The sequence below is a fragment of the Giraffa tippelskirchi genome, chromosome 14 (assembly GCF_054371585.1).
Source record: "Giraffa tippelskirchi isolate mGirTip1 chromosome 14, T2T-mGirTip1v1.2.pri, whole genome shotgun sequence".
Lineage (NCBI taxonomy): Eukaryota > Metazoa > Chordata > Mammalia > Artiodactyla > Giraffidae > Giraffa > Giraffa tippelskirchi.
In genome coordinates this window covers 49,632,953-49,655,610 of record NC_137288.1, presented here as the reverse complement: position 1 = coordinate 49,655,610, position 22,658 = coordinate 49,632,953, and the positions used below count along the sequence as shown (strand labels likewise).

General features: G+C 41.8%; 1 protein-coding gene across 4 annotated transcripts in view; it reads right to left on the bottom strand.

Annotated features, from left to right (window-relative positions):
• Window positions 1–14,285: 14,285 nt before the first annotated feature.
• Window positions 14,286–22,658, bottom strand: part of LOC145534444 (myosin regulatory light chain 12B) — a 22,301-nt gene continuing 13,928 nt past the window's right edge. For 2 of the 4 annotated variants that reach the window (XM_081561931.1, XM_081561929.1), the window contains exons 2-4: window positions 20,479–20,674; window positions 15,907–16,068; window positions 14,286–14,781 (exon numbers count right to left, since the gene is read on the bottom strand). In XM_081561931.1, coding sequence (XP_081418057.1) covers window positions 14,609–14,781; window positions 15,907–16,068; window positions 20,479–20,659 — 516 coding nt within the window. In that variant the 5' untranslated portion in view covers window positions 20,660–20,674 and the 3' untranslated portion in view covers window positions 14,286–14,608. Of the gene's footprint in view, window positions 14,782–15,906; window positions 16,069–20,478; window positions 20,675–22,203; window positions 22,312–22,658 lie in introns of all 4 variants that reach the window. The other 2 variants (XM_081561930.1, XM_081561932.1) reach the window with 2 other exon arrangements.

Below are 22,658 nucleotides of genomic sequence, written 5' to 3'. Positions count from 1 at the left end.
AGATATGCGGATGACACCACCCTTATGGCAGAAAGTGAAGAAGAACTAAAGAGCCTCTTGATGAAGGTGAAAGAGGAGAGTGAAAAAGTTGGCTTAAAGCTCAACGTTCAGAAAACTAAGATCATGGCATCTGGTCCCATCACTTCATGGCAAATAGATGGGGAAACAGTGGAAACAGTGTCAGACTTTATTTTTTGGGGCTCCAAAATCACCGCTGATGGTGATTGCAGCCATGAAATTAAAAGACGCTTACTCCTTGGAAGGAAGGTTATGGCCAACCTAGATAGCATATTGAAAAGCAGAGACATTACTTTGCCAACAAAAGTCCGTCTAGTCAAGGCTATGGTTTTTCCAGTGGTCATGTATGGATGTGAGAGTTGGACGGTGAAGAAAGCTGAGTGCCGAAGAATTGGTGCTTTTGAACTGTGGTGTTGGAGAAGACTCTTGAGAGTCCCTTGGACTGCAAGGAGATCCAATCAATCCATCCTAAAAGAGATCAATCCTGGGTGTTCATTGGAAGGTCCGATGTTGAAGCTGAAACTCCAATACTTTGGGCACCTCATGCGAAGGGGTGACTCATTGGAAAAGACCCTAATGCTGGGTAGGATTGGGGGCGGGAGGAGAAGGGGACGACAGAGGATGAGATAGTTGGATGGCATCACCGACTCGATGGACATGGGTTTGGGTAGACTCCGGGAGTTGGTGATGGACAGAGAGGCTTGGCGTGCTGTAGTTCATGGGCTCGCAAAGAGTTGGACACGACTGAGCGACTGAACTGAACTGAAAGTTATCAAACTTAGTCTTAATATTTGCACTGATGATCTATTGCTTCATTTACTTAACTATTTGAAATTCTAAATGATGGCTTTTATTCACAATTCTAACAGCTTTTACATGAGTTATTTCAACATTTTTCTTTTGCAATGATAAATATAAACTTTAACTGAAAGAATTTCCACATAAAACACTTGGGGTGATAGTTCTCTCTAAATTACATCCCCCCCCCAAAAAAAAGAAAAGAAACAAGCAAACAAAAATAATAAATTACATTTAAGATGACTCCTGTGTTTAAAAGTGATTGTTCATATGATGACAATCAATGACTTGTGTTGAGGGGCTTCCCTGGTGGTCCAGTGGCTAAGACTCTGAGCAACCGATGCAAGGGGACCAGGTTTGATCCCTGGTCAGGGAACTAGATCCCACATGCTCCAACTAACAGCTCACATGCCACAACTAAGACTCGGCACAGCAAAATTAATTAATTAATTAATTAATTAGTTTTTTAAAAAAAGACTCACCTTGTGTGGATAGACGGTCTTATGCTGATTAGCTATGGTGATAGTTGAATCAGAGATGGCAAACATTTTCCATAAAAGGCCAGACAGGAAGTATTTTAGACTTCTCAGGCAAATTTCTATTGCAACTACTCAACTATGCCTCCTAGTTTGAAAGTAGCTATAATTACCTGAACAAATGGGTGTCACGGGTTGCAACAAAACTTTATTTACAAAAACAGAAAAGAAGCTAGATTTGGCTTCAAGGTGGGAAATTGCAGACCCCCTGATATAGCTGATAATTGTGCAAGCACAAGACTAAGCATGCCAGGGTTGACAGTAAGTTGGCATTTGACTCTTCAATCTTCCACAGGCCAAAGATAAAGCCAAACAGCAGAATTTGGCAGAACACTAAGGCCGAGCTTAGCTACAGAGTTTCCGGAATATATACCAGAATACAAGTTACAAAACATTTTCGGAAAGATAAACAAATAATTTTCAGCCTTAATTCCCTCTGGGAGTGGAAAGGAGGCGGGCAGGGGTAGGGAAATTTTCCTTCTGCTTTTACATCCTTATTTACTCTGAATGTTTTATCATGTGCATTTTATTAAAGTTAAGACATTTTCCTCACTGAATGATTTGGTATACATAGGATCAGAGTTTGGTGTTTTGTATCAAACAAATACTTGCTGTTGTGACACCTTTTTTAAAGTAGAAGATTAAAATTAGCAGACCTTACGAAATTCTTTTGTCATGATCATAAGGTGGCAACTTTTGTCAGGATAATTATGACTTAGTCTGTTTTTTGGCACCAGGCAGTCATTGCAAGATCAACCTATGATGGCAACCTATGTTCAAAAGGCTATAAGAGTCATAAATAAGGAACATATTGGACTAAATTATATCAAAAGTCATGAATAGTTTAATTCAGTTCATTGATTCTGTTTTTAGTCTTCTTATCACAGTGATCATATTCATAACAACACATTTTTACCAAAAATTCCTTTATAATTCATGATAATTTTGTGCTATGAGGCAGAATATTTATCAACAAAACTTGGAGAAATATTAGTGACTGAAGTGTCTTGAGTACTTATCATGAGCCAGACACTGTGTTAGGTGCTTACCATGGATTATAATGGCTTCCCTGGTGGCACAGAGGGTAAAGCATCTGTCTGCAATGCAGGAGACCCAGGTTCAATTCTTGGGTCAGGAAGATTCCCCTGGAGAAGGAAATGGCAACCCACTCCAGTACCCTTGCCTGGAAAACACCATGGATGGAGAAGCCTGGTAGGCTACCGTCCATGGGGTCGCAAAGAGTCGGACATGACTGAACGATTCCACTATGGATTATAATAATCAGTGATCACAACATCCCTATGATGTCAGTACTAATATTATCCCCATTTTACAGAGGATAAAAATGAGGCTTAAAGAGGTTTACAATTTTGTTGAAAATGGTACAGTAGTGGTTTTTAAGAGTTGAGCCTAAGGAGTCTGATTTGAGTCCTTCCCCTCACTCCTGATATGTGACCCAAAGAGAAAAGATGGAGTGAATAATTAAAAACTATTTCAAATTGGCAACAGAATGTACTCTATGATTTCCCAGTGGGTAAGGAAGTGGGAAGATGAATAACTTACAAGCGGCACCAAACTCACCTCCTTACATGTTATTACCTTAGCATATTGACCAAAGCGGGTGTTCCATTTCTGACTAAATGTCATTTGGGCCCAAGGGGGAAACAGCACTTTTCAGAGCATCTGTAAAACTTGTTCAGCTTTTAAAATTCACTGGTGTTACTGGACCCACTCCAAAAGTGCTGCAGCTGAATTGTCAGAATGCATCTCAGTCTTGCCTCTCCTCAGTCCTTCCAAGCTGTCTGTGCTGCAGGTATTGGTGTCCCACATCCCTCCCCAAGACATTTGGCAATGTCAGGAGACATTTTTCAGTTGCCAAAGCTATGAGGAGGGAGAGGGCTATTTCATCTACCAACTGAAGAGTAATTGTATTGAAAAAATAGCAACAGCCTCAATTCAATTCCTCCTGTAACCTCAAGGTTCTAATGCAGTAGAAACACTACATCACTTTCTGGAAATGGTTGGGAATGCCAAGAAACACATGATCAGAAGCAGGCTGAACTAGGATGAGGGACAGATGTGATAAAAGGAAAGAAACAAGTAGGATCTGGAGAAAGTGCCGAATGTCCGGGCCAAGGAAAGAGGAATAGGGACCTTAGCGGCAGAAGATGAAGCAGGGTGTGTGGTTGGGTATGTACAGATGAAAAGAGGAAATAATGGGAACATTCTAACAAGGCAGTTCCCTCAGATCCTTGAAAGTCCACGTCTGCCCTCTGAATGACTTAGCCCATATAAGGACAGCATTCACAACCAAGCCAAGTTACTGCCAACTAGAGCTTCATGAAACAGTTAGTTGGACCAAAGAGACAGGAAGGTCAAACTCACGGGTCATGATGGCCCAGCAAGCTCTTGCCATTGTGCCTGAAGTTTCCTCTGTCTTTACTTTTTCCTCTTTTTGGTGAAGTCTGGCTGAAAACAGAGTAGTGAAACTTGTAAATAACCATCAAGTTTTATTTCCATTTTTCTTGTCCAAGGTCCAACTCCTCGGGAGCCTGGCAACTCTATGGTCATCTAATTAATCTGAAAATCCAGCATTATTGGTATGTGAATGGTGTCACCACACTCTTCCTCAGAGGTTAAATTGGTCTGAGTGCTTCACTATTGGGCTTTAATATCTCTGCCATTAAATGAAATAGCGTATGTCCAGATGACCACATGCCCACCAAGAATGAAAGTACTAGCTGATATTCTATCCTGGGCTACCTAGCAGTCAGTTGATGAGCATTTGGTGGCAAGAAAGATGGTTAAGGGACTTCCCTGGTGGTACAGGGGATAAGAAACTGCCTGTCAATGCAGGGGCATGGGTTCAATCCCTGGTCTGGGAAGATCCCACATGCCGCAGAGCAACTAAGCCTGTATGCCACAACTGCTGAGCCCAAGTACTGCAACTACTGAAGCCTCTGTGCCTAGAGTCTGTGCTCTGCAACAACAGAAGCCCGAAGGAGAGTAGCCCCCACTCACTGCAACTAGAGAAAGCCCATATGCACCAATGAAGACCCAGCTCAGTCAAAAATAAATTTAAAAAATGTTTAAATAGTTAAGAAAGAAAGATGGTTAAAAAATATATACCCAGTGTATTATCTGATATAGTTCAGTGGTTTCTAGACCCTTCTACATCAGAGTCTCCAGAGGTGCCTGGCAAGCATATTCCAAGGCTCTTTCTCCAGGGATTCTGATTGGATGAGTCAGAATGGGAAAATATTTTTAGCAAGGTCCTGTGTGCTTCTGGGATTTTGGACTGGCTTTTGAGAATGGCTGTGTGCAACTGATCTTCACAACCTCTGGCCCCGCTTTTATTACCCAGCCTCCCCTTACCTCATTCCCCTGTGCAAGGGCCCTTACTTCTACCCAAGTAAGTCTTGTAGCTGCTTCTCTTCTCTTCTGCCTAATCGAGGCCATCTTCCATGTCATGTTGGTATGTCCTAGAACTTTACAACTACTGGATCTATTCCCTCCTTTCCCTAAAATGTATTTTTCCTTGAGTGCCATTGGTGGTTCAGTGGTAAAGAACCCACTTGCCAATGCAGGAGACACAGTTTTACAGTTTTGATCCCTGGGTCGGGAAGATCCCCGGAGGAGTAAATGGCTACCCATTCCAGTATTCTTGCCTGGAAAATGCAATGCACAGAGGAGCCTGGAGGGGTACAGTCCACAGAGTAGCGAAGAGTAGGACATGACTTATTAACTAAACAGCAGCAACAACAACAACAACAAATTGGTATATATTGGGCCTAAACTTTAAATGGGAGCTACTGTCACTTCTATAATGTGATTGTGCCATATTATTTGAGAATCTTCTATTCTTCTGAAAATAACTAGTGATACAAACAAGCAGAATAACAGATGAAACTCATAAAACATGTTGAAGAAAGATAGCAAATGTGCTAAGTCAGAAATCTGTTAAGTTAAACAGAGCATATGTTTGATGAAGTGAAAGTGAAAGTGTTAGTTGCTTCAGTTGGGTCTGACTCTTTGTGACCCCCATGGATTGTAGCCCACCAGGCTCCTCTGTCCATGGGTTGCTCCAGGCAAGAATACTGGAGTGGGTGGCCATTCCCTTCTTCAGGGGATCTTCCAGACCCAGGGATCGAACCCAGGTCTCCTTTATTGCAGCCAGATTCTTTACCTTCTGAGCCACCAGGGAAGCCACATATGTCTGATAAAAATAGACAAAAAGAATAGAACAAACCAGAGTGTTACTTGTGGACAGGACAGAATGGAAGAACCAGTCAAACCTACAATATGAATACAGCACAGATCATGTATCATCTTTATGCTACGTGACCTCTGACGAACTCACAGATAAATCATAGCTCCTCAGCAAGTTACTGGTGAGTTTCAGGTGTGCCCAGATACTCATCCTTCTATCTCTTGTAAAGAGTAAGCATGTGCTGGCTCCAGATAACTTCAGCCTGCTGAGTCCCCTTGTTGTTGTTTAGTGGTTAAGTCGTATACAACTCTTTTGCAACCCTGTGGACAGTAGCCCATCAGGCTCCTCTGTCCATGAGATTTCCCAGGCAAGAATGCTGGAGTGGGTTGTCATTTCCTTCTCCAGAGGCTAAGTGCCCTTGTTCACCCTCAGCTCTGGACCTTGTGATCATACTGGCAACAGGAAATGAAGATGAGAGAGAGACAGAGAGAAAATGAGCTGTGGCTCTTTCACCCAACTTTCAGCCTATCTTCATGGTGACAGCATCCTTCATCAGTATTTATTTATTTATTTTGGCCACATCAGGTCTTAGTTGTGGTATGTGGGATCTTGGTTCCCTGACCAGGGATTGAACCCGGGTGCCTGAATTGGGAGAGTGAAGTCTTAACTACTGGACTACTAGGGAAGTCTGTCTTACCTTGTGTTTATTCCCGTGTGTTTTAAATTCATTCAGGGACTTCCCTGGTGGTCCAGTGGCTAATGGACCCCCAATGCAGGGATGCCTGGGTTCGATCCCTAGTCCAGGAAGTAGATCTCACATGTTACAACTAAGACCCAGCACAGACAAATAAATAAATACTTTAAACAAATAAAGTTATTCAATAAACCTTGTGATTCAAGCATTTTAATTTTATCTCAGCTTATTTCATGAACTCTAGGGGAGACTTTCTGATAGTGGCCTTGAAGGCAATGTGACCAATCTGTTCTGTTTGCCCAAGGACTTGCCCAGTCTTAGCAGGGCAGCTAAGCAAACGGTTGTGGTCAGCGTCTCATTCACTAGTCAGGAGGTAACCTGTTTTGTTGCCTACTTCCTGTTTAGCCCCAACGCACAGAAAGTAGGGCACTGGCTTTGTATTTTCTAAATCAAACATTCTTTTCAAATAAAAATGTGCCATGGAGTTTCAAAATTGAGGTCTGTTTTGAAATATTCGAGCAAGGCAGCAAAATGTTGAAGGTGACAGGCATCTGAAACAAAGGTGGTAAAAATGAAGAAAATCACAACAAAAACCATACACATAAAAAGACAAATCTACTGAAGAGAAAAGATGAGCAAGAATACCAACTGTTCAATCCCCATGATTGTGGAGGGCATAGAAATGCTTATTTTTCATGTCTTTAAAGCGACCTTGACTGTTTCTTCTTTGTAATAATTTGATTGCATTCATGTACCTTCCATTTCACTGTGTTCACTCAGGTCTCAGCCAATCTCGTTGGCTTGAAGAGCCAGCTTGGATGTATATATCTTCCCATCGTGACCATGGTGGGCTGGCAACAGACTTGCCTTCCTCCCCTCCCTGAGGAGTACACAATGGATTTGCTTCGGATCAACTCATCAACAGCTGTTCACGGACTGCCTGCTCTGCATAACTAGCCTGTTAGATAAAGGAAGTTTCCTGCTCTAGTTGGGTTGATGTTCTATAAAGAGGTTGGGGCTGTAGACTCTTTTTGTCTTTTGTCTATTTGCCCAGGGAAAAGAGCTGGGCTCACAGACACAGTAGGGAAAAAAGTTGTACAAATATTATATAGTTCAAGGAAGAGACTGCTGCAAACACTTAGAATTAAAACTAAGACCTGAAATGAGGGGGGATTTCCTTGGTGGTTCAGTGGTTAAAAATCCATGCTTCCACTGCAGGGGCCGCAAGTTCCATCCCTAGTCCGGGAACTAAGCTCCTGCATGCCTCTTGGCACTGCCAAAAAATAAATAAATAAAAATTAAAATGTAACATTAAAAAAAAAAAAAAAGACCTGAAATGAAGGTAGAATAAGAGTGAGACACAAATCTATCTTGCTTGGGAAGTTTCTCAGAGTCAGATTGAAATTTGCCACCGTGATTGTTTCTTGAGACTGATTTTTTTTTTTTTGCTTTTTAAAATATTTATTTATTTCTTTGGCTGTGTTGTGTCTCATTTGCAGAACATGGAGTCTTTCCTTTGTGCGGCATGCAGGCTTAATTGCTCCAAGGCATGTGGAATCTTCCAGGACCAGGGATCAAACTCATGCCCCTGCATTGGCAGGCAGATTCTCATCCACTGTACCACCAGGGAAGCCCCGGAAATCTTGTGTATTTTTAAAACAACTTTTAAAATCAAGGGTTTTTTTTGTTTGTTGTGTCATGTGTTTGCTTGAGTTCTTAGCTATGTGATTGGTTGGCAGGAAGGCAAGTAATGAGATCCGAGTGTCATTGTCAGAGCAGGGAGTTTCTAGAAACCATCTTTAACATCCTCAGTGAGCTATTAGACCATCAGCTGCCGTAGCACCAGCACAGACAGGCAGCACAGCTGTGTGTGGGACTCCAGTAAAGGGAGAAACTCAACCTTTAACACTTGCATCCAAAGGGCGGGACAGTATAACACTTTGTGCGAATAGAATCAGAATCTCTGTATCACCCGTGACACTCGTATGTAACACCCACTTCCATAAATAAGAACTGAATAAACAGATCACATGTAAAAAGGTAACTTGAGTAAAGTACAATGAGTGCAACTTCTTAAATAAGCCATCGTCATTTATACTTCTATTATTACAAAATGTGAAGAAAGTATTCGGATTTATTTTTGCTGTGCTGGGTAGCAACTTCCGGGAGGAAATAAGCATTGTCATCCTGTTCATTCAGAATGAGCATCTGAAAGGAAGAACTGTGTGCTGGGAGCAAAACCAACTGCAGAAGCGGGGCTGGTAAGAGATGAGGTGGGCCTCCTGCAAGATGCATTGAAACAACGTTTTATATATAAACACACCCGTTCTCATACACCCCAGACATACTTTCAGTATCCTTCTGCCAAGACACTTCGGATCTGTCTGCTTCATTTTGATTCTGATGTTGTTTCCAAGACATATGTTGAGGTGGGGAACAGCTACACTAAGAAACTGTCTCATGGTCACTTGTGATGAGGCATATCTTAATACACGTTTATTGTATGGTTTATTGTATTGTATGCTGAAGCTGAAGCTGCAATATTTTGGCCACCTGATGGGAAGAACTGACTCACTGATGCTGGGAAAGACTGAAGGCGGGAGGAGAAAGGGACGAGGGAGGATGAGATGGTTGGATGGCATCACCAACTCAATGGACATGAGTTTCAGTAAGCTCTGGGAGTTGGTGATGGACAGGGAAGCCTGGCGTGCTGCAGACCATGGGGTCGTAAAGAGTTGGACACGACTGAGCGACTGAACTGAACTTAATGTTCTATTATGTAAATGTTACTACTACTAGAAATAGTTCCTGACATTCTTGAGGTAGTAACAGTATTCACATACAGAGCATGGTTGTACAAAGTATTTTCATACAGTTGCTGTTTCTGTCCTTTAGTCTTCTGATCTCAAAAATAGGAATGATAATAATAATAATTCACTTTTACTCAAGATGACCGGGGCTTCCCTGGTGGCTCAGATGGTAAAGCGCCTGTCTGCAATACGGGAGACCTGGGTTCGATCCCTGGGTTGGGAAGATCCCCTGGAGAAGGAAATGGCAACCTACTCCAGTACTCTTGCCTGGAAAATCCCATGGACAGAGGAGCCTGGTAGGCTATAGTCCATGGGGTCGCAAAGAGTCAGACACGACTGAGAGACTTCACTTTCACTTTCACTCAAGATGACCCAGTAAGTAGAGGAGTCAGCTCTTACTAGTGCAAAGTCCACGCTGTTACTTTCAACAAAAGTCATTACTTCAGTGTGAAAATAACCAGAACTTCACTGAGATCCTGTCACTTTCTCAACACTCAATAAATATTTGTAAGTGAATGAATGAACGAAGGAATGCTGCTTTGTAAAAAAGGACTCCTTGAGATTGCTCCCTGAATTTTGGGGCTCATGAAATAGTACGAACTGCAATAGATTTTATCATCAATTCTTTCCCTGAGAAACAATTTTGACAAAGTTACAGCATTATTAGGACGAATGCTCTCTACCTATTTTATTCAGTTTTGTCACTCTCAAGTTCATGCAAGAACAGGTTATTACAGCACTAGGGATACTAGTGCCATCTAGCGACGCTTCTGGTTATTGTCCCTAAAAATGCCTGTGAAAATATTGCCTGCTCTAAAAATGATTCACCTGAGATTACAACGTACAACGATCAACATGTGCAATTTGTAGTCTTCGACGTTTTTCTGTCCAAGAAATCTTTTATCAAAATTTCAGTATGTGATAAACTTTTTTATCTTCATTCATGGTTCCCAGATGACATACTATTCACACCAGGTTTTTCAGTAGTCATATATTTATATCCCAAAGAATGTGCTTTTTTATCTTTTATGCGTGCTTGCTAAGTTGCTTCAGTCATGTCTGACTCTTTGTGACCCTACGGACTGTAGACCGCCAGGCTCCTCTGTCCATGGGTTTCTTCAGGCAAGAATACTGGAGTGAGTTTCCACTTTGTCCTCCAGGGGATCTTCCTGACCCAGGAATCAAACCCATGTATGCTGCATCTCCTGCCCTGCAGGTGGATGCGTTATCACCGAGCCACCGGGGAAGCCTCATTAAATGCATAATTACACAGAACTTCAATTTTATAAATATTAATGACTTCCATATATGATATATAGTATATACATATTTAAAAATGAGAAAGAGATGTTGATTAGGCTACAGGTATTAATGATTGAATTAGGAAATTATAGGTTTAATGAGAAGCACCCTGCCTCACTCAAAAAGCTTAAAAGTTAGTCATTGCTCAGATGCTACTTACATAAAGTTGAGCAAGTGGGGTAACTTCTATAACTCAGTGTTCTCACCTGTAAAATGGGATAACAATGCCTACCTTATCCACTCCTAGAATTTTGAGGATCGAATGCAATAATGAAAGCTCTTAAAACTCCTCTACGATGGTTAAGAATCTTGTGGTGTTAACTCCAATAATTATTTTCCTGAAGGGCAGATTGTGGGGCTAGATTGACTGGACTCAAATTATGGTCTCAGTGCTTCCCACTTGTGTAACCTTGGAAAGCTACTTCTCTGCACCTCGGTGTTTTATCTGTAGAATACCAGAATATTGGAATGCGTGGTCATTCCCTTCTCCAGGGGATCTTTCCAACCCAGGGACTGAATCCGAGTCTTTTGCATTGCAGGCAGATTCTTTACAGTCTGAGCCACCAGGGAAGCCCAGAATAAGGATAATAATAATTTTTAAAAAACCTGCCTCAAAGGCCAGTAGTGTAATATGCCTGTTACAGAGCATTCAGTACCATTTGACTATCTGATTACAAACACACAATCATCCCAACTGTGATGGCCAAGTCATCAACTGTCAATTGCAGAGATCATTACTGAGTTGTTCTCAAAAAAAGGAAAGATATTATAAGAGAGTTTTCACTATCATCACTAATATTTCTTGAACCAGAGAGGAACACGGTACTAGCTGCGGTGCCTTGTAGAATATGCTAGATTCACTACTCTCTTTATAGACACTATGGATGGAACAGAATGGGATATGTCAGGTCAACATAAGGCACTCAGGAAATAGTTTTTGTTGTTTTTAATCTTGAAAACTTTTTTCAATCTTCCAGTCTTCTCAAATTTGCCTTTAAGCAGAGCAAAAGAATAAATGTAATTAAAACGGTGCCAGAGAGCTGGTGACAAGGCAGGGCTGGAGTGAAGAGGTCAGACGAGGAGAGCCACTTCCTTGACCATCTGCGGAGTTCAAGCCACCCTCTCGTCTCGCCTGGACCATCGTGACAGCCTCTTAACGAAGCCTTTCTTCTGCTCCTCTTGCCCTCCGTTCTACACACAGAAGCCAGGCTGAGTTTTTCAAACGTAATTCACAGTTTTTCCCTGCCCAAAGCCCTGTAGTTCTGCACTTAGATGCCACAGCAGATACCATCTGTATGTCCTTTCCTTGAGCTCTCCCAGCGCTCCCACCTTGGAGGGAGCGTCCTCTGTGATTGCTCAGCTCTGCCCTGATCTCCACGTGGGCACCCCCTTCTTGTTTTTCTGATAGCTCACAGTTACCATCTCAGAGGTCCTCAGTTCTGCTTCCCACAGGATGTAGACATGCCTTCCTGATCCCGCCTCTCACAAGAGAACTAAGGCGCAGGAGGGTAGCATTCTTTTTTTTATATACATATATAAGTTTAAATTATTTTATTTATTTTTGGCTGCGCCGGGTCTTCATTGCTTTGCATGAGTTTTCTCTAGTTGTGGTGAGAGGGGGATACTTCCTTGCAGTGGGAGGGCTTCTCCCTGCGGTGGCTTCTCTAGTTGAGGGGCACAGGCCCTAGGCTCTCTGGCTTGTCATGGCAGCACGCAGGATCAGTAGTTTTGGCTCCAGGGCTTAAGTTGCTCCGCCACATGTGGGATCTTCCCAGACCAGGAATTGAACCTGGGTCCCCTGCATTGGCAGGCAGATTCTTATCCACTGTACCACCAGGGAAGTCTGAGGGCAGCGTCCTTGTCTGTCCTGCCCTCCTAGTTTCCCCTAATTTAGAAGTGCCTGGCACATACCAGTGACTGGTAAGTATTGGTTTAATGACAGTCAAGATGATCCCAGTATTTCCCCCACATGGTGATTCTGGTTTTGACACTGCATGTGACATTGAACTTGGAAGTAGAAAAAGGAGCCAGATGTGGATTCTTGTTCTTGTGTGGGACCTTGGACTGTTGCTTCGGCTTTCTTGAACTTTAGCTCTCATAAAAAAGCAGGAATCTTAACTTGCCCTGCCTACCTCATGGGCGGTGCCTGAGTGCTGGGTCATCGACTCTTTGTGACCCCATGGAGTGTAGCCCGCCAGGCTCCTCTGTCTATGGAATTTTTCCAGGCAAGAATACTGGAGCAGATTGCCACTTCCTCCTTCAAGGGATCTTCCTGACCCAGCAATCCAACCCATGTCTCCTGCGTCACCTGAATAGCAGGCGGATTCTTTACCACTGAGCCACCTGGGAAGCCCCATGGGCAGTGAGCACTAGATAATATGAACTACAAAGCACTTCATGTGAACTAGACCTTGAGAGTAGAACTGCTCTTTTTAAAGATGGTGAAAAGTCTGGAAAAATTAAGTGATGGCAAGTGACCAGGATCTGCCTACCACACCAAGCTAGAAAGCACAAATGTTGAACAACATGTAAACGCATCGATTTTAAGCAGATAAAATACCAATACAACACGTGTAAGAGCAGGTAAGTGCTGAACAACATTGGGAAACTTTTTAACGGATTGCTTTTCCTTAAGATTTTTCTCTATTTCTCAAATTGCTTGGTCTTGAAGATGTTAAATGAGCTCACAGCAGCCCTGTCTGGTTTTCAGAACTTCCATGCAATTTACACTCTACACTGTGAACCTCCTTCAGTTATATTGCTTATCTTTTGTTGTTGCTCAGTCGCTAAGTCATGTCCGACTCTTTGTGACCCCATGGACTGCAGCACGCCAGGCTTCCCTGTCCTTCACCATCTCCCAGAGTTTGCTCAAACTCATGTCCATTGAGTTGATGATGCCATCCAACAATCTTATCCTCTGTTGTGCCCTTCTCCTCCTGCCTTCAGTCTTTCCCAGCATCAGGGTCTTTTCAAATGAGTCAGTTCTTTGCATCAGGTGGCCAAAGTATTGGAGCTTCAGCTTCAGCATCAGTACTTCCAGTGAATATTCAGGGTTGATTTCCTTTAGGGTTGACTGGCTTGATTTTCTTGCTATCCAAGGGACTTGCTCGAGTCTTCTCTAGCATCACAGTTTGAAAGCATCAATTCTTCAGCGCTCAGCCTTCTTTATGGTCCAACTCTCACAGCCATACACGACTACTAGAAAAAACCATCTTGTCAAAAAAAGCTTTGACTAGACAGACCTTTGTCAGCGTATAGTCTTTGGTCTTCTATTTTTTTACCTGGTATATAATTTTATGAATTCTGTTCCAACAATGTCCCTCGAGTTATTTTAAATCTCAATAGTGACTATAAAATTATGTTAGAATGTAATGAAAACGTCGTGACCTTTTAGGCATTCGAGGCTTCTCAGAGATATCACGGTGGTCTCTTCATCTACACTCTGGAGCAGGCGCCCTGGCCTGGAATCCCAGGTCTGGTAGAGACTCAGATCAATCACTTGATTCCCCAGAACTCATTTTTTCCTCTTGAAATAACAGAAATCTATTCCACAAGGTTGCTGGGAGGATTCAATGAAAATCGCCTACATACAATGCTTTACACAATGTAACTATTCATCAGATTTTACCTCGTATTCCTAGACCTGGATCAATAAAATGGTCAATGTATTCTTGGTTCCATTCTGTATTTATCATTCAATAATTTAAACATCTGACCAGAGCATGAAAGAAACTAAGGTATAACTAGTTTGTCCTGTATAATGATGTTAATTTATATTAAAAATACTGTCCGATGTATGTGAAAGATCAGGTTTCCTGTGAAATCTGAATTATATGAAGCTGAAAATCTAAAAAGAAGACTACCCCAACTACTAGGTATTTAACTTTCCATTATATTCCATTTGAGTCGGCATGATCTTTATTTCAAAATAGCATTTTTATTATATAAAAATGTAAAAATCCAGCAAAACCAGAAATACCGGATATATTTTCCTGGGCTTTCACATTTGTTGATTTTTATTTGCAATCTCTTTTTTCAATACAATTTACAACTTCATCCCCATTTGCAGTCTGATTATACAAGTGCTAAGTGGCAGGAAGGTCTAGAATAAATACACCAAAAAAAGAGGCAAAGCTGTGAATCAAAGTTGCATGCAACAGGTCTATGGGGGGAGGGGGGAATGTCTAGGAAACAATACAGAGTAAGACAAAGTAATTGGAAAGTTTTAGCTCAAGTTCTTTCAGTCATCTTTGTCTTTCGCTCCATGCTTAAGGATGCGCGTGAACTCAATGTAATTGAAATTCCCCTTTTTGTCAATAGGTGCTTCTCTGTACAGCTCGTCCACTTCCTCATCTGTAAACCGGTCTCCCATTGTGGTCAGCAGTTCTCGCAGGTAATCCTCCTGAATGGTGCCTGGAAGGCAGCAGAGAAAAGGGAGCTGTGAACACTGCCCAGCATTCTAATGATCTGGTTCTCTACCTGGTCAGTCTTATAAGACATTTCATAACATACACATTTACAGGAACAAAAATAAAGCAATATGTAACCATATCATCATGTTTTCCTGTTTTCTTTAGAGTTCCTTATTAATATTAAATCATTTTAAAAGCTCAGTTAGTAGATCATATGCTTACAATATTAATCCGAAGCAAGTATTTTCCAGAGGAGAAAAAAACCCTTGTATTCCATAAATATATATATATATATGAATATATATATGACAGATATAGGATAGAAGGGCAGTGTGTTTCTAAGACCAAATGAAGGATGGTGCAGTTTTAAAAGGTTGAGACGGGGAGGCAGGAAGGAGGATGCAAGGTGTATCTGAGGAGGAGATGTGAGTGGCTGAGCAGAGGGTTAACGCAGAAGCAAAGGGGAAAATGAAAGGAGTAAGAAAATGGAACAATCAGGCTATTTTCAGTTTTAAATAATAAGGGGAAAAAAAACCTAAGGTTTTAATCGTTAAAGTTAGTGAACCATGAAGCTGAAACGCTAATACTTTGGCCACCTCATGTGAAGAGTTGACTCATTGGAAAAGACCCTAATGCTGGGAAAGATTGGGGGCAGGAGGAGAAGGGGATGACAGAGGATGAGATGGCTTGATGGCATCACCGACTCAATGGACATGGGTTTGGGTGGACTCCGGGAGTTGGTGATGGACGGGGAGGCCTGGCGTGCTGTGATTCATGGGGTCGCAAAGAGTCGGACATGACTGAGCTACTGAACTGAAGTGAACTTTTTGGTGAGACTTAAAGTCTCCTGAAGATGTAGTTTTCAGTGTCTAAGAAATACTATTTGACAGCCAATTCTTCTGGCTTTCATGGATATTTAGAACCAAATTCAAAGGTTAACACCACACACTGTGTGGTGTTATGACCTACATATCTGTGTTTTGGCCCTTCTCGGTCAACTGTCCTATTGCAAATGATGGTTTCCCTTTATTCATTAAAAAAAAATTAATTTTACTAATCTTTCTCATTTCCTAAAGACCGCTTTATACAGTCTAGAATGAGGCCGGGGATAGCAAAGAGTGCTCACCAGTCGCTTCTTCATCAAAGCAAGCAAAAGCATTTCTGATGACGTCTTCTGGGTCTGTGCCGTTCAGCTTCTCCCCAAACATGGTGAGGAACATGGTGAAGTTGATGGGCCCTGGAGCCTCGTTCATCATGGCTTCCAGGTACGCGTCAGTTGGGTTCTTCCCTGTAAAATTTCACATTTTCCCATTTAAGGACAAAGAACTCATTTCAATAAATAACTATTCTGTTATTGTTATGTTCCACAATGTATTTTTTTAAAAGTTACGCCACCATTACATAAAACTAATCTTTCAGTTAATTTTTCAGTTAACTTACATTGCTGTTGCTGTTTGTTGTTTAGTCACCAAGTTGTATCCAGCTCTTTTTCGACCCTGTGGACTGCAGCCTGTCAGGTTCCTCTGTCTGTGGGATTCTCCAGGCAAGAATACTGGAGTGGATTGCCATTTCCTTCTCCAGGGGATCTTCCCAACCCAGAGATCGAACCTGTATCTCCTGCATTGGCAGGGTAATTCTTTATCACTGAGCCACCAGGGTAGCCCATAACATAAAAAATCTTAGATACACCATTATAAAAATGCATTCTGGGCTTAGATTGTCCATTCACTGATACTTTCTGCAACTTTTCCTTCACTGTGGTTTAGTTGCTAAGTCATGTCCGACTCTTGTGACCCCATGGACTGTAGCCCGCCAGGCTGCTCTGTTCATGGGATTCTCCAGGCAAGAATATTGAAGTGGGTTGCCATTTCCTTCTCCTTCACTATTTTTCATTTAAAACAAAACAAAACAAACATGTGAAACTATGAAACAGGCAGTGCCACATTAGCACATTCTGAATGTTGATAATATTAAAGACCCATCAGGACATTTCAATATTGGTTATTTTAAAAAATCTATTCACGTTTCTAACTGTGGTACACGTAGCCATAATTGGTATGCTTCAAACAATTTATTTATAAGTTAGTCATTTAAGCTAAAACTATTAGGTTGGTTTAGAACTGGGAGCTCATTTTAAACACTGTTACATTACATTCTTTTCGGTTGTCAGACACATCCCTAGATGCCATTACTGGTGTTGAAATGCAGTCTTGTTTAGCATTTTTCATGACGGGAAATCTTAACCTCAGTTCCAACCGTGCACACGTCTCTCTGTTCTGGTACAGTGGGAGGGAACTCCCCTGACCTTCCGCTGAAAGTTGGGAGAAATTCCTCCGGAATGGCCTCATTTGGTGAGAGGAACAAAGAGCTTCCCCGGTCCCAGCGCTTGTGAGGTCCACATGGTGTGGGAAAAGCAGCCCTGAAGGAAGCGTCTGGAGCAGTGGGTTTGAACCCCAGTTCTGCCCCTGGCTGCCCGCCCAGGAGGAGGGTGGCACCTGTCCAGGATTTACTTTCTATCTGTAAAACGACTTGACTAGTTAAACTCCAAAAGGTTTCGCTTCCAGCATTAAGTTTGTACAATTCTCCATGAAAAGGACATATATGTCAGTATGTCTCTATTACACCCAACTAAGCTCTAATGATAGTCCATGCTAGAATCATGGTTCATATGTAAGTTTTACTCCTGGGAATCTGAGTGGAATTTAAGTGCCAGGTTGGCATCCATCTTATTGCATTACAATCTTCATTCAGTACACCTATTCAACATACCAATACAAAATACATACCAATACCAGTACATACCAATACAAAATCAGCCCAAAATTAATCTCAAGATTCTTTAAATAGGTGAAAGTGGTTTTTAAAAAAAAACAAACCCATTACTTTTCTACCTTCAGGCCTAACCCAATTCTCTTGCAGCAATTTTTGGGGGATAAAAAGTATAACCCAAAGGTGTGAAGAGTACCTGTGTACAAAGAAGACACAGGGATTTAAAATTAACTGGCTTGGGCTAGGCACCGATGGACCCATTCAAGGAGTCTAATATAATTTGATTTAAAAGGTATGGGGTTCCCCAAATGGAAGTCCTCAAAGTCAGCCTCTTATTGTACCAAAACTCTTTCACCCAACAAAAGCTAACTAAACATCTACTAGGAGGGAACAGGCTGAGTGTTCAACCTCTGTAATACAACTAAGACCCATAATTTTCCTTGGTGGGCTTCTTCAGTAGTGACCTGAAGTATACTTAGCGATTCAGAGTGTGGAAAACACTGGGATCCACCCCACCTGCAAGTCAACAAGTCAGATCCTATCTTTACTTTTGAAGCAGAACTTGCCCTCCACCATGTCCTCTGCCTGCCTTTTGTCTATGGAATAAGTTTAGTCAGAGAATATATTTAATCGGAGAAATGAGAAATGCAGAAGCAAAGGAAAACAGTCAAAGGAGACCAAATAATAATGTCATCAAGCACAGTCAAGAACCTTTAGTTCTTTCTCAGGGGCTATAGATAATATTCTGAGCCACATTGTGGGAGCCGTCTTATAGATACTAAAACATCAGGGTGAAGAAGTTAAACCACACGATGACCAGACACCACTCACGACATAAGTTGCCACAATTCTGAGAACTGGCCTCAAAGAAATAGCAACAAACGAATCCTGGAACTGAAGAGTAACTGTACTTAAAACAACCAAGATGCCTCTGGTCAGACCATCAATGACCAATTTGAAGATGACTGTCAGGGCTGACTGTGCTGTTTCTACAGGTAGCCCTCTCCTTCTGTCTATAAAAGCTCTTGCCCCACAGGCTGCCAGTGGATGGGTGGGGAGTTTGCCTTTGGACAGATGTTTGCCCTCCCTTCCCAGCTGCCAGCATCTGAAATAAAGGAAACTTTCCTTCCCACCAAACTGGCCTGTTTATTGGCGTAGAGGAGCTGGACCCCACGCATACCCCTTTCGGTAACACTCTCACTCTGACTAAGAGGAATGTTGCAAAATGTTAACAACCACTGAATCTGGGTAAAGGGTAGAAGCATGTTCATTATACTGTTCCTTCAGCTTTATATTAGCTTAAAAATTTTCAAGAGAAGAGCTGTATGTATACTTATGGCTGATTCACATTGTTGTAAGGCAGAAACCAACACAACACTGTAAGCAATTATATTCCAATTAAAAACAAATTTTAAAATATTTTCAAAACAATGTTAGGAGAATAAAATAAAAGTAAAATAGGGGAATGAAATCATGTGGTTACTAAAAGGAAAAGAAGTAACACCTTTTCTCCCTTTGTCCTCTGGCCCTTGAACAGCCATTTCTGGCTCTTGGTCTAACACAGAAACGCTCAAGTACAGACCCTAACTGTGGGCCATGCTTGACTTGAGTCCCCTGCCCCCAGGCTTGACACTCCTTTCTGACACCACTGAAATCAGTGCCGCCTCAGGCAGGACAAGGAGGACTTTCCCTTCCTTCCTTAAGATCAAAACAACAAAATCACATAAAGAATAATAAATTAACACCCACGTAACCAAAATGACGAGTGTAGTTTCTGTTTGCTTTAAATCTTGTATCTTTAAATGAAATATTGCCATTTGCAGCACCATGGATGGACCTAGAGATTATCATACTAAGGGAAGTAAGTAAGGCGCAGAGAAAGACAAATATCAAAAATCACTTAAATGTGGAATATTAAAAAAAAAATGATACAAGTGAACTTCAACAAAACAGAAACTGACTCACAAACATGGGAAACAACTTATGGTAACCAAAGGGGAAGCGGGGGAAGGGATAAATCAGGGGTTTGGGATTAATAGATATACATCACTATATATAAAATATATAAACAACAAGATTTACTGTTCAGCATGGGAATGTTATTCAGCATCTTGTAATAATCTAAGATGGAAAAGAATATAAAGCTGCATTCCTGAAACTAACACAATATTGTAAATCAACTATAGTTAAATAATGTGTGTGAGTGTGTGTGTATGCTCAGTTGTATCCGACTCTTTGTGACCCCATGGACTGTAGCCCGCCAGGCTTCTCTGTCAATGGAATTTTCCAGGCAAGAATAATGGAGTGGGTTGCCATTTCCTACTCCAGGGGATCTTCCCAACCCAGAGATTGAACATGTGTCTCTTGACTCTCCTGCATTGGCGAGAGGACTGGGCCACTGGGAAGCCCAAATAATGTATGAAAATCCATAAATCTCCTACCTTTACATTTTCATTTCTGTAATTATAAAAAAGTTATAAAGTGTGAAAGTCCCCTTCCTTGTGTTCCCTCCGCTTTTTTTTTAGGAGACCTGGCCTTCCTCTCTGAGATGATCATGATCACTTATTACTGTCACCTCTGTCTTATAACCTGTTCTCAACCGTTACTACTTAGTACACTATATTATTAGCTACTTTTGTTTAAGATTCTGGTATTTTGCCACCTAGCCACTCCCCGGTTTTTCACCTAGCGGACTTATCATATGTAGCTACAGGAATGGAACCTGCCCAGCCACAGAGGCTGCCAGGCCCGCACCCCTGCAGGAGTATCCTCTTGTGACTGGCCCCGCCTCAGTAGGGCATCTCCCACCCAACATCTCTCAACAGGCATCTGAGATGAATAATTGCATATCACACAAAAATTAATTCATAAAACGCTGATTAATGTTTATGTTGGAGAAAGCAGGCATCTTAAGAATATAAAAGTCTACCTAGAGAAGCAAGCATGTCATGCAAGTCTTCCTTGTCGATGAACCCATCCCTGTTCTGGTCGATCATGTTGAAGGCCTCCTTGAACTCCTGAATCTGGGACTGGTCAAACATGGCGAACACATTGGAGGTAGCACGCTGGGGGCGCTTCTTGGTCTTGGTCTTTGCCTTTTTGCTCGACATGGTGGCGGTTTAATCCTGGAATTAAAAAGAAAAGAACATAAAGCAAAACTGAAGGCATAAAGCACAAAGTAAAGGAAAGGACTCATGACACCTAAAGTTAGTGAGTAAAAATATCTCAACGTAGGATGATTATTTGGGTTATGTTATACACATAAACTTTATTTCCAACGTCACAAAAAAAAGCTATGAAAAAGGAAGTTTTGAAGAAATAGGAAAGTATTGATGTAGCTTTCCCCCAAGTTTCATGAAACTCATTTTTATTGAACACGAATGAGTTTTGAAGCATGTAGAAATAGCTCACAATTAGCGAGTGCTACCATGTGCCAAGCGCTGCCATGAGGACAGGGGGCTCCCCTGAAGACTCCGAAGTGGACATCTCAGTTCACAAGGGCCGTCCCATTCAACCCTCACAACAATCCTATGCAGCAGGTATACCTTCTAACTCCATTTTACCACCAACATTACATAACCTCTCTGAGCCTTGGTTTTTTCAAAATATGGTTTGAAAACTTAGAGCAGCTCACTAAATTCTGTTTTAGAGCAAAACACAATCACTACTCTAACAGAAGTGAGAATTAAATGAGATATATGCAAAGAGACTAGTACAGTCACCATAAGAACACGTTCAAAAGGCTCTCATTTAAAAAAAAATCAAAACATATCTTTAATCTTGTATCCCTTCTAGCTACATCTTCATTTCCTATTTCCCCAGACAAAACTTTCAGAACAGTAGTCTAATTCTCAAATCTCTCCATCTTCTCATCTTCCCAATCACTCCTCAATTCTCTGTAATACTGTTTTAGTGGTAGTCTCTAATATTCTACCACCAATAATTTATATGTCAAATAGAATAGACACTTCTCATTCCTTCTATTTTTTGGGCCACACCATATGGCTTGCAGGATCTTAGTTCCCCAAACTTTGATCCCCAAGGGATCAAACTTGGGCCCCTGGCAGTCAGAGCGAAGAGTCCTAACTACTGGACTGCCAGGGAATTTCCTTATTCCATTTTTATTTGCAGTTTCAATTGATGTAAATAAACACAACACAAATAGACTATTGGCTTTGGAATTAGAAAAGTGCTGAGTTTGAATCTCAGCTTTAACATTACTAGCTACCATAGACACCAGAAAAAAAAATTTGTTTTTTGAATATTTGTTTGCATGGAGTCTTAGCCACTGGATCACCAGGGAAGGCCACAGAAAAAATTTTTGATCCAATGAGGTACTCTCTCATTAGGTTAAAAAAAAAGTTAATGGCCCTTGTATAGTAAAGAATTTAATTTTGCCCCAGAAGAGGTCTGGCCTTGGTCCTCAGCTCCTGGGAGGTAATCTCTAAGTCCTTAGGATGTCCTGCCGGGTTTATCTGGGGTCTTGGGGTCAGGTGTTATCAGCCTGGCCTCTAGACAAACTTTGGAGGCTGAGATTGGCCTAGGAGCAGTGGACAGTATCTAAGGGACAGGGTCCCAGCAAAAGCTACAGCTAGCAAGCAAGGGTAGACAATACTCCGGCAGGCAACAGTCCCTGCACACTGTAACATCTTACCAGGAGTCAACACTGCCCGTGGAGAGGACCACTGGGAGCTAAGCATTTGGAATTCTCCTGGGCTCTGCACGTTTCTTCCCTTGACTGATTTTAGTCTGAGTCCTTCTGCTGTAATAAACCAGAACTACAGGTGTTAATAGTTCTCAGTGAGTCCTAGCGAATTACTGAACCTGAGCGTTGGTCATCTTGGGGAACCAAAACTGCAACCGGTGTCAGAAATGATGGGGACCTTAGGGACTGTTCTCTAACTCTGAAGCTGCACAGTGTAAAGGCAGATGACTGGTGGGGGCAGTGGCTGAGCAGAGGAAACTCTGGACCTGGGTCTCTAGGCCTTCCAGACTTGGACTTTAAATCCGTATTGTTTTAGTCCATTTCCAGTTTTGAAGCACGTCAGCCTTAGAGTCCTTACTCTTGACATTCCAACTCCTTCCCCTCCCCGCACACTTGGCCTGAAT